The sequence below is a fragment of the Rhinatrema bivittatum genome, chromosome 1 (genome assembly GCF_901001135.1).
Source record: "Rhinatrema bivittatum chromosome 1, aRhiBiv1.1, whole genome shotgun sequence".
NCBI lineage: Eukaryota > Metazoa > Chordata > Amphibia > Gymnophiona > Rhinatrematidae > Rhinatrema > Rhinatrema bivittatum.
In genome coordinates this window covers 720,484,012-720,497,022 of record NC_042615.1, presented here as the reverse complement: position 1 = coordinate 720,497,022, position 13,011 = coordinate 720,484,012, and the positions used below count along the sequence as shown (strand labels likewise).

General features: G+C 43.9%; 1 protein-coding gene across 6 annotated transcripts in view; it reads left to right on the top strand.

The window, feature by feature from the left end:
- The window catches only part of GPBP1 (GC-rich promoter binding protein 1), a 453,143-nt gene that overhangs the window by 252,091 nt on the left and 188,041 nt on the right, over positions 1-13,011 (top strand). For all 6 annotated transcript variants that reach the window (XM_029576801.1, XM_029576791.1, XM_029576781.1 and 3 more), the window contains one exon: positions 6,135-6,319. In XM_029576801.1, coding sequence (XP_029432661.1) covers positions 6,135-6,319 — 185 coding nt within the window. The remainder of the gene's footprint in view (positions 1-6,134; positions 6,320-13,011) is intronic.

The window sequence follows — 13,011 nt, the reverse complement described above, 5'->3', positions numbered from 1 at the left end:
CGTCTCCAACTGCTAGCACGCGGATACTATCCCCATTTGTTCTGAGTCCATCTGTCTACACTAAGGAAAAGGGGATTATCAGGTAGTAATCCCAACATTGCGAGCCACTTTGATATTGTATTTAAAGGCAGTATTTATTTATTTATTTATTTATTTGTGTTTTTCTATACCGGCATTCACGGCAGTTCGTATCATGTCGGTTTACATAAAACAAGGGGTGAGCAATACATTATAACGTACATAGCTAAAACGTAAGAGTATACATTACAAAAGTATAACAAGTGCGTAGAAGAAAAAGTTACAATAAAACAGGGGTTATTCTAACTGGGATTAGAGTTAGAGGAGAGATAAAAAGTTTAACAAGAAGTAAAACATTGTAGTGATTGGTTGGTATTGTCTGTTTCAGTTTAATAGAAGATGCTCAGTGTTGCTGCATTTGATGGAAGTGAATCATTAAGTATGATATCAAATGGATTAACTAAGATATGCAGTCAGGACAGGATTTTCAAAATAAAATGAAAATCCATCATCAGGGCTTCAGCAGCTTCCTTAACACATCTTTATTATGCCTCCATAGAAGACATGCAAAGCTGATACCTGGTGTTCCATCCTCACTTTTACTGCTCATTACTGCCTAGAAAATGCTTCACGTCAGGATAGCATTTTTGGCAAAGTAGCTTATTTGATTTTTGGCAAAAGCTTATTTGATTTCTTCAGTGCTTCCTAACTATGGCATAATTACAGGTTGCATGGTGCTCTAATAAAAACATAATTTAATCAATCTTCAGCTTGGGAGTCCCCAATTGTATGACTGATCCAATCCTGGTCTTGCTTGTCCACAGAGAAAGCAAAGTACTGACTTGAAGCAGGTGTTCTCTGTAGACAGCAAGACAAATTAGCCACACTCTCACCCTTTTCCCCTTAGAGTTGAAGGATAGCTTGCTGCAAAGACTGACTCGCAACGTGATTGGTATGTGGGAATTTCTGCATATGCTCAAAAAATCCACCTGGGTTTTTCCGAGCTCTGAGAGAACTTTTTCCTTCTTGGTAACGTTGGATGATGTTGCCCCATTTGTGTGGGGCTGATTTGTCCTGTTATCTATGTAGAATCTCTGTTGCAGGTGAGCAACGTTGCTTTACCTGAATAAACGACTTTGAAAATTGTCATCCCCATGATAATTTTATTCAGGGATGCATGAAAAGTAATATGAAAGCGATACAATTGTTACTTTCTCCAAAATATCTTTTTTAATGTATAACTAATACAGGTTTAAAATTATATGGCAGTGTACAGTATTTCAACTGTGAAAAAAATAGAACAGTAAATTATAATAAAATGAAATGTTTTGACATTCTGTTGAGATGAGAATGTATTTCAGATTTTTTGTGTCCTTAATGGTAAGCTGTATAATTATACAACCCAATACACATAGGGAATCCTAAAACTATTAACACTGATTATTAACATCACCTTTTATCATCAATAAATTTTCATCAGGTTTATTGTTCCATTCCCAAACATGTACACATTTTATTATATTGTATTAAACATTAGATACATACAATATTTTAAATACACAAATTTATAGCAATATTATACCCAACACTGCATATACACTAATACATATCACCCATCATCATGAACATATATCATCACACCATATATTACAGTAGATTTAATATGCACATAGTCTGGACATGTCCTAGGTACTAATAACCCATAGCCACAACCCTAACCCCCTAATAACACATAATCACATTCACTCAACATTCACTCATCATAAAAATTGCATTCCCATAAAATATCACAATGCCATTTATAATGATCTTATCAGTATCACCTAGTGGTAAATAATTAGCATAGCACTCCCGCCCTATATATATTCCAATTTCCTTATTCCCACAATCTCTCCTTGTATTCCACAGAGATTTATTAAATCAGAATCATTCCTTGTGTTCCTTCTCCAGTGATGCTTCTGAATCTTCATCAACAAGTATTTTTTACACCAATCACCCGACAAGGCACCTTGTTTCACCCTAATCGGGCTTCTTCAGGGGATTCTTACAACATTTCCTAATTCCAACCGTGCACCGTTCTTAATGATCGGGTATCTGGAATACATGTACACCATAAAATCTATCATTATTCTGTCCAAAACTTTACCCCAAAATTTTTTAAAACCAGCCAACAATATATTATAGCTTACTCCTATTCCATGTAATCACCACATGTCCGGACCACAATGTCCCCACTTTTCAAACACATCTATGAACACAAACAAATAAAATGTTATTTAACCATCACCGCATCAAAGATCACAGATATTCTCAATATTCTATTATATATACATACTGGAACATATCCACTTAACTACCCGTTACTGTTTAATAGATGTTCAAACTGGCGAACCACACAGCCACCATGGAGCTCAATCTTTCTGAAAACATATTAAAATTTTTTTTATCGTCATCTCACCTTAAACCACCACTTCGTCTCAACATCTACAGACTCCACCTTACACCACACGCAATTTACCTTCTCAAAATGCGGTAGTTACAACGTCGTATATTGATCCCCACATCTTTTCCACCAAACGAACACGTAACCGCTCACAACCGCCGTTCCACTGGCTACCTCTCCGTTCCAAATACATCCATCAAGTGATGACACCCCGCCTCTAAATATATTTAAAAATCCTAAAGACCAATCATGGTCCCTCACCTATTCTCTCAATTATTATATACACCTGAACTTAGGGTTGCTTACTCCCCTGCCGAGCCATTCAAACCAACGTAGAGCACAGCATTATGGCCATTAACTCGAACCTGGGACTACCGCCTCACCTGAATAAAGGTCATGGGCTCACAAACTTGCGTGTTAACGTATCCGCCCTTACCACGTTAGAACGCCATTTTCACAATACCTACTAAACTCCATCATAAACAAAACTACAGCGAACCACCTATAGCTTTAATCATCCACCCAATTCTTTACTCTATATCACCAGAGCTGAACCCCTTCAATCTTTACCTAATCACCATTTCTACACAGTATTTCAAAGACCCAAGGACCCATTTTTCTACGTACTGCATCAACCACAATCAAAACAGGAATCCACCTGTTTTAATAAAATGCTTCCCATTTAATCCCAATATTTAATCCCCAGGGATAGTAAGAGCGCCACCAAAAAATGAATTTTTGCTCTAATTGCCACAAAGCCTTTGTTATATTCCCCTGAATATCCAGCTTTAACTGGGAGATCACAAAAAATTTATCATCCACATGTTTGGCATCCCTCCAATGATTCACCAATGGGGCTCCTTCCCTAGCAATACGGAGATTACTCTTGTATTCAATGATCCTCTTTCTTACTGGTTTTTTTGTATGTCCTATATATACCAACCTGCATGGGATTCCATGTAGTGACAAGTTCAGGCGTATATAATTGAGAGAATAGGTGAGGGGCCATGATTGGCCTTTGGGATTTTGAAATATATTTAGAGGCGGGGTGTCATCACTTGATGGATGTATTTGGAACGGAGAGGTAGCCAGCGGAACGGCGGTTGTGAGCGGTTACGTGTTCGTTTGGTGGAAAAGATGTGGGGATCAATATACGACGTTGTAACTACCGCATTTTGAGAAGGTAAATTGCGTGTGGTGTAAGGTGGAGTCTGTAGATGTTGAGACGAAGTGGTGGTTTAAGGTGAGATGACGATAAAAATGTTTTTAATGTTTTCAGAAAGATTGAGCTCCATTCCATGGTGGCTGTGGTTCGCCGGTTTGAACATCTATTAAACAGTAACGGGTAGTTAAGTGGATATGTTCCAGTATGTATATATAATAGAATATTGAGAATATCTGTGATCTTTGATGCGGTGATGGTTAAATAACATTATTTGTTTGTGTTCATAGATGTGTTTGAAAAGTGGGGACATTGTGGTCCGGACATGTGGTGATTACATGGAATAGGTAGTAAGCTATAATATATTGTTGGCTGGTTTTAAAACATTTTTGGGTAAAGTTTTGGACAGAATAATTGATTTTATGGTGTACATGTATTCCAGATACCCGATCATTAAGAATGGTGCACAGTTGGAATTAGGAAATGTAAGAATCCCCTGAAGAAGCCCGATTAGAGTGAAACAAGGTGCCTTGTCAGGTGATTGGTGTAAAAAATACTTGTTGATGAAGATTCAGAAGCATTGGGCGATTGATGTAAAAACTTTTTGTTGATGAAGATTTAGAAGCATCACTGGAGAAGGAACACAAGGAATGATTCTGATTTAATAAATCTCCGTGGAATACACGGAGAGAATGTGGGAATAAGGAAATTGGAATATATATAGGGCGGGAGTGCTATGCTAATTATTTACCACTAGGTGATACTGATAAGATCATTATAAATGGCATTGTGATATTTTATGGGGAATGCAATTTTTATGTTGTGAATGTTTATTTATTTAGGTTTTTTATATACCGGCATTCATGATCAGATCACATCATGCCGGTTTACATTAGAACAAGGAGTGCAAAGAACAATAAAACTATAACTAGTGCGGAGGAGTTGCAGTTACAATGAAGCACAGGTAATGGAACTGGGAGAAAGAGAGAAAAAGAACAATGTCAGGTTAACATAAGTTAATAATTATTTACAGTGGCCAAAAGGCTACATTCTTAGGGAGGAGATGGAGGTAATTAGGAGTCGTCTGGGAAGTTGTCTGAAATGAGGTTGTGTTGTGAACTCTTAGGGTGCACAGTGTTTGACATTTGTTCCATTGGAGCCTCTTCTCTGAGAGAATTGTGTCATCTCCTGGTGACTGCTAGCTTTTTCAGCCTCACTGGGTACTGGAGGATAATTATACAAAGAAAATGGAGCTGATATAGCTGTAAGTATGGAAGCTACTGCATGTGCTGTGGACTTAGAGAGGCAGGAATCGAATAGACAAAGCTGATTGTTTTCCAAAAAAGTAAGAGCCAAACATGGCAGTGCATTAAATATCTGATTAAAAAGGATTTCCACATAAAATATCTGGCTAGAAGATAAGAACACATTAGTATATGTTCTTCAAAAAACTATATTTCCATCCATTTTATGTATTGTGTGTTCAATATTGACCTAAAAAAGGGAAATGTATTTGCTAATACTGTTATAAGAGAGTAATCATGACTCAATCATGTTTTACTCCGTGTCCATGTTGAGTGAATGTGATTGTGTTATTAGGAGGTTAGGGTTGTGGCTATGGGTTATTAGTACCTAGGGCATGTCCGGACTATGTGCATATTAAATCTACTGTAATATATGGTGTGATGCTATATGTTCATGATGATGGGTGATATGTATTAGTGTATATGCATTGTTGGGTATAATATTGCTATAAAATTGTGTATTTAAAATATTGTATGTATCTAATGTTTAATACGATATAATAAAATGTGTACATGTTTGGGAATGGAACAATAAACCTGATGAAAATTTATTGATATAAGGTGATGTTAATAATCAGTGTTAATAGTTTTAGGATTCCCTATGTGTATTGGGTTGTATGTTTATTGAGGGGGATCTATGAGTTCTTGAGTTATTGTGCCAGATTAAATAATTTCTCAAATGTTCAGTGAATCCCCTAGGTGGAGATGACACGTAGTGCCTTTGTTCTATTTAATATAATTTTATGCCTGAAAAATTCCCATTTAAATACCAGGTCAGGTTTTAGTGTTCTTTCCTACTGGAGAAGTTCACATTTGAAATGGAACCCTGAAATTTCAATTTAGTTCTTAAAATAAACACAGGATAAACTTGGCAGTAAACACATGGCAGGGTTCCACCCCCCCCCCCCCCCCAAATATCATGGATATAGAGTAAGAAAACAAGGACATGCTTCAGTCCTTCTTGACAGCAGTCCTAATTTCTTCAGGAAATTCTGTAGTTTCAATCCTGAAGATAAGTTAGGCTTACTTTTTGTAAATCTAAAATGAGGTGGGAAGAGAGAACATGGTCATATTTGCCAAATTTATACAGTTCAAAGTGCTTGTTCTGTTTAGTACTAGCAATAAAATACTTTCTCTCCCAGCAGTACTGTGTGTTTACTTTTATTAGTATTTTAAATCTGTTCTTGTAATGTTGTGCTTTTTACAGAATATCCTCTGAATCCTAGATCTAGAACCTCAAGAATGCTGGTCATTAAGAAAGGAATCAGAGAAGATTTGTCATTGTCTGGATTCCATGTAGTGACAAGTTCTCATTCTTTGCCTGTGAAAAATGGGACCGGTCTCAGTGTTTATAAAGGATTTGTCCCTAAGCCTGCTGCACCACCTACAAAGGCAAGTTGAAATTAAAATATATAGACAAGATAATTATTGAATGTATGCATGCGTGTACAAGAATATTCTAGTCTAGAACAGTTGTTCCTGGCCTGCGGTCCGTAAACCAACAGGAGTTTGTGAATCATGCCAATGGGTCCTTCAGAAGGGATGCCAGCAAATTTTCGGGCCGATACAGTAAAAATGCGGGAGAGCGGGCGAACAGGCCACTCTCCTGTGCACGCGATTCAGTATTTTAATTTATTTTAATTAGGGCCGGCGGTAAAAAGAGGCGCTGGGGACACTAGCGTGTCCCTAGCGCCTCTTTTTTGACAGGAGTGGCGGCTGTCAGCGGGTTTGACAGTCGATGCTCAATTTTGCCGGCGTTGGTTCTCGAGCCCGCTGACAGTCACAGGTTCGGAAACCGGACGCCGGCAAAATTGAGCGACCGGTTTTCGAGCCGCAGGCTTATTTCAATTTTTTTTTACTTTCTTTAACTTTCGGGACCTCCGACTTAATATCGCCATGATATTAAGTCGGAGGGTGCACAGAAAAGCAGTTTTTACTGCTTTTCTGTGCACTTTCCCGGTGCCCGGAGAAATTAGTGCCTACCTTTGGGTAGGCACTAATTTCTGAAAGTAAAATGTGCGGCATGGCTGCACATTTTACTTTCTGTATCGCGCGGGAATACCTAATAAGGCCATCAACATGCATTTGCTAAATAAGGGGTAAAGCTAGCGCGTCCAAAACGCGCATCCAATCGCGGGGTAACAGTGCACTCCGCCGCACTACTGTATCGGCCCGTTTGTTAGGGAGCAAATGAACAGGCTGCTGTTACCTCTGATTACTTCTGTGGCTGCCAAAGGCAAGGAGAGTGAGACTGGGTCTATTATGGCCCCAAAAACGTCATCCCTTATTGCTGCAGACCAGGAGGAGGAGGGTCAAAGTGAAGCTGTTTGCACCCTTTAGAAGCCTCAAACTACTCTGCCACATGTTTTGTGGAGATATGGAAGAGAAGGGACCGATTGTAGCCTTTGAGAATCATAAACCCCACTGCTACACTTTGTGAGGATGTGGGGAAGAGAGTGGCCGATTGTGATTGTCAGAATCTTTGCAGCCTCTGCTGCAAATTGAGGAGAGCAGAGGAAGGCCAGGTTATAACAATGAAAAACATTTCTCACTGCTGCTACATGCTCTACCACTGGCCTGACAGAGAGGAGAGGAAAGCGGCATCAGAAAATGAGTAGAATGCCTCAAAGGAAAAAAGGAGGGAATGAAACTGGGTTGAAAATATGAGGGGAAAGACAGGGCAAAAGGAATGAGATTAAGGAAGAAAAAGGACTGAGAGACAGGAATTCACAATTTACCTGATTAAGGGGAAAGAAAGTGGATTGCAGCCTATCAGGGGAGAGGAGGAGAGGACCCCCAAGAATTATACTGGATAGAAGTAGAGAGAAATGGAGAGATAGAAAGGACCACCATGATCTAGGAGGGAAGAAAGAAAAGATGACCACCATGATCTAGGAGGGAAGAAAGAAAAGATGACCACCAGAGATCGAGGAGGGAGAATGAGAACAGCCAGGTGTTGATATGAAGTTAAAACACACAAAATATTTAAGGGGGTACACAGACATTGGGATCTTATTAGCTGCCTTCGTGTTAAAAAGCAGGCTATTGTTTTATTTTTTGTTTTGTTTTAATCTAAAAGGCAGATATTGAAGAGAAAGCCTTCGTGTTAAAAAGCAGGCTATTGTTTTATTTTTTGTTTTGTTTTAATCTAAAAGGCAGATATTGAAGAGAAAGCCTTTAGGTAAGTTGGATAAAAGTTATCCAACTAACTTATGTGGCATATTCAACAACACGGTTATGCTGTTGAATATCCCTGTATTTGGCATGCTACTGGCCAGATATGTTGTATTTGGCTAAATTAAACTTGCTGTATGGCAGGTCTAACTTATTTGGTTAACTTAAGATAAGTATGATTATCGGCATGAGTAGATCTGCCTCAATTCGCCCCTTAGATATCCCGCTAACTACTTAGGATAAGTGGCACCCCCTGAATGTAGCCAGTTATTCAGCAGTTGCCACTGAATATAGACATCTAAATTATTTAGTGACCATCATTTTTTAAAACTGTTTGTAAAAACCATAAAATAATAAAATGTAAAACAAAAGCTGGCTAAACAGATGTCAAATTTCAGGGAGGGTAATTTCAAAATATTTTATATAGGTAAGCACCTTTTTACTCACGTAAAAAGACCCTTTTGAAAATAACTATTCCCTGTACATACCAGGATCAGTCCAGAGAAGTGGGTTGTGTATCCCTACCAGCAGATGGAAGAGAGCTAAACTTTGGGCACTGCCCTATATAGTATAGTGCCACCTGCAGTCCCTCAGTATTTCTCTTCCAGCAGTTGGTAGAGGTGCACTACCTGCAGTCTTAGTTATTTTCAGTGTAGTTAGTTAGCATTTTTGGTTTTCCTTCTTTCTTCTTTATTTCCTCATTGCTTCCTGAGGTGTTAGGCACCTTCGTGGGCCATCCCTCGGTGGAAGCCGGGCGTCCGGGGGGTTGGGAACCCCTGACTGAGTTTCGCCTGCTTCGGCTTGGGGGTCACAGACTAGAGGCTCCTAGTCCTCCTACCTCTGAAACTGCTCTATCCATCCCTGCTTGAGCTGGCTCCTTAAAGTTAAAAAAAAAAAAAAAAAAAATGTAAGATCAGTGTTTCAGTGAGGCGTTTTTCTGAGGTAAGGAGTCAGCTGGGTCAGCCAGGCGGGGTTGGAGCTTCCATTCTTCCACTCCCGGGGCTCCGGGAGTTTGAGTAAGAAAGGGGGTAAGTCTTCCGTGTCCGGACTGCGTTTTCAGCACCATTGGGTGAAACAGCACGGTTGCTGTGTCGGGGCCTTTTTGCCGGTTCTTTTAGTGTTTTCCCGCGCTGCTGGCAGTGCGCGCGCCGCGCCCGACTAGGCCTCTGCTTCGATCGCGGTTTCTTGGGGCCGCGTGGCTGCGCGGACTGGCATGGCGCCGCGAACTAAATAGTCTTCCTGTCGCGAGTGTGGAGCACGCGGGCAGGAATTAAACGCGGCTTCCCTCTGTTCCAATTGCTCCTCTGAGTTAGCAGGCTCTCCTGTGGGGGGGGATTCCCCCCCCCTGTTTTGGGGCCCCTATGAGTGAGGACCCAGTTATGGGGGCTGGGGAACCAGTGCCACTGGCCCTCTCGGAGGTTTTTTCCCCGGAGTTTGTTCTCATTATGCATCAGGCTTTCCTAGCCAGCAGACTAGCAGCAGCAAAGAGACCCGGGCAGGCGGAGGGTTCCGCTGAACCACCCCGGAAGCAGGGCAGGGCCGTAGATGCTACGCCTCGTCCCACAGAGCGCCCCCATCAGGTAGATGACATTATCAGGGGTTCTCAGGACCCAGACCTTGTTACAGGATCGGCTCCTACAGGGATGACGCCTGAACCGGATCCGGATCTGGGAGACACGGACCCCGATGACACGGATGGGGACGACTTCCCTTCTGCGGAAGGGGATGATTCCATTGTGGTTCGTCTTTTTAAACGTGACGAGCTGCGTCCTCTGATTCCCCAGCTGTTGGACGTCCTGGGTCTTAAGGTTAACCAGGAGGAATCTGATAGTGAACGGGTTAATCCAGTCCTCGATGGGATACGGGGACCCGCCTTTACACTGTCAAAAAAGGTCCGCAAGCTCGTGAACTGGGAGTGGGTTACTCCAGATGTGGGTTTGAAGGTTGGACGGGCAATGGCGAAGCTCTATTCTCTGTCATCGGAGGTGGTGGATCTCCTGAAGGATTCCTAAGGTGGACGTGGCCGTCTCGGCGATCACAAAGACGACCATGATACCCGTTGTGGGCTCTGCCGCATTGAAGGACATGCAAGACCATAAACTGGAGATTCAGTTAGAGGGTCTTTGAGGTGGCCACCTTGGGCCTTCGGGCAACGGTCTGCGCTAGTCTTATGCAGAGGGCTTGCCTGTGCTGGGTCCTAGAGGCGAGCTCGAGCGCCGGCAGTGGAGGTGATGGATCACTACAGTTGGCCCAGTTGGAAGCCGGCATTGCGTATGGGGCGATGCGCTGTATGATCTCATTCGGACCTCGGCTCGGTCCATGGTGTCCGTGGTGGTTGCTCGTCAGCTCCTCTAGTTGCGGAATTGGGCGGCGGACTTGTCTTCCAAATCTCAGCTTGGTAACCTTCCCTTCAAGGGCAAGCTCCTTTTTGGGGAGGAACTGAATGAGTTGGTAAAACTACTTAGGGAATCCAAGGGTAATTGATTGCCAGAGGATAGGTGAACTTCTAAGAAGGTTTTTCCCCCTAGGGCTCTATTTCGAGATGCTCGCCAGTTTCGTTCTACCAGATATTCTACTCCTTCTGGTTCTAAGCTGACGCAGGGTCGCCAGCAGTGCTTTCACGGTGGCTGCCGCTCTGGTATGGACTCTGGACACCTCAGTGTCGGAACCAGTAAGCCTACCCAATGAAGCCCCGAGCACCCATTCTGTCGTCGAAGCTGTCTGAGGCAGATTGTCCAACTTTTACACGGAATGGGCGAGAATGACCTCAGACCGATAGGTCTTGGAGGTCATCAGAGACGGTTATGCACTGGAGTTCAAGCGGCTGGTTCGGGAGGTGTTCGTGGAGTCCCGCGTGATCTCTCGCAGCAAACGTGAGGTGGTGCAAGATACCCTTCAACGCCTTCTCGAGCTCAGGGCTATCGTCCCGGTCCCACTGGAACAGCAGGGGCGAGGACGATATTCGATTTACTTTGTGGTCCCCAAAAAGGAGGGTACCTTCCGTTCAATCCTTGATCTTCAGAAGGGCAACCATTGTCTCCGGGTCCCTTGTTTTCGAATGGAAACCTTGAGAACAGTAATGGCAGCGGTGCGAAAAGGGGAGTTTCTGGCGTCCCTGGACCTCACTGAGGCGTATCTGCATATTCCGATCCATATGCATCACCAGAGGTTTTTGCGTTTCAAAGTCTTGGGTCAGCACTTCCAGTTTCGAGCCCTTCCATTTGGTCTCGCCACAGTGCTCCGCACTTTCACCAAGGTAATGGTGGTAGTGGCCGCCTTTCTTCGCAAGGAAGAAATCTTGGTCCACCCGTATCTGGACTGGTTGATTTGAGCCAAGTCCCGGGAGGATTGAGAACGATCTCTGTTCACCTTGCAGTCACTCATGTGGGCAATCAACTTGCAGAAGAGTCATCTGGAACCCACTCAGCAACTGGTGTACTTGGGAGCGCTCTACGATACCTTTCTCGGCAAGGTGTTCCTGGTGGAGGATTGTATAACGAAGTTGCAGGGTCATATCCAAGGACTGATGCTGATGGAGAATCCCACTGTGTGGCACCATCTGCAGGTCCTGGGATCCATGGCTTCCACCTTGGCCTTGGTCCCCTGGGCATTCGCACATTTTCGTCCTTTGCAATGTGTGCTGCTGTTACGATGGCAGCTGGTGTTGGAACAGTTCCATATCTCTATGGCGCTCCTTCCCGAGTCCAGGGCCAGTCTGTCATGGTGGCTGTCGCACGGCAATCTGGGCCGGGGGGTGGACCTGGACAATCTGGATTGGATGATAATCTCCACCGATGCCAGACCTGACTGGGGGGCAAGTATGTACAGACAGATCAGCTCAAGGGCTTTGGTCCCCTTCGGAGGGGTCCTGGTCCATCAATCGGCTTGAGACCAGAGCAGTTCACCTGGCTCTCCTGGCCTTTCTACCCTGGATCCAGGGCAGAATGGTTTGGGTGTTCTCAGACAATGCGACGTCAGTGGCTTACATCAACCGACAAGGAGGGACAAGAAATCCTGCAGTGGTGCTCAAGGCGCGACTTCTCTTCGCCTGGGCGGAACGCCATCTCAAGGGGATTGCGGCTTCCCATGTAGTGGGAGTGGAGAAACGTATAGGTGGACTTCCTCAGCTGCCAGCAGCTCGATCTAGGCGAATGGGAGCTGTCTCTCGAAGTGTGGAACCTCATTTGTGCCAGGTGGGGCATACCTCAATTGGATCTGATGGCGACCAGAGAAAATTCAAAGACTCTGCGCTTCCTCAGTCGTCGACAGGAGCCGGGTTCGGTGGGGCTCAATGCTCTGGTGTGCCCCTGGCCCACGGGATTCTGCTGTATGCCTTTCCTTCCTGGCCTCTCATTGGGAAACTTCTCCGTCAAATAGAGCTCCATCCTGGCAGGGTGGTACTCGTAGCTCCAGAGTGGCCGCATCATCCGTGGTTTCGCGGATCTCGTTCGCTTGGCCCTCGAGGGACCCTTACAGCTCGTGTATCTACCGAGACTACTTCGGCAGGGCCCACTATTTTTGGATCGGGAGGATCACTTCTCTCTCGCAGCTTGGCTTTTGAGACTACGTTTACGCTTGAAGGGCTATTCTGAGCAGATCATTTCTACTCTCCTACAGGCGAGATGCCCAGCCATTTCTTTGGCCTATGTGCGAGTGTGGAAGCTGTTTGAGACATGGTGCCAACAACGATCCTGCGATCCATTATCAGTGAATGTCCCACAGGTCCTGGACTTTCTGCAGCAGGGGCTCGCTAAGGCGTTGGTGTTTAACTCCCCTCGTGTTCGTGGCAGCGCTTGGTGCTTTGCTTGGCAAGTTTGTGGACTGTTGCTGGCAGTCCACCCAGACATTGCTAGGTTTCTCAAGGGGGGGTTAAATATACTTAGGGCCTCCCATCCGTTCTGTGTGCCCTG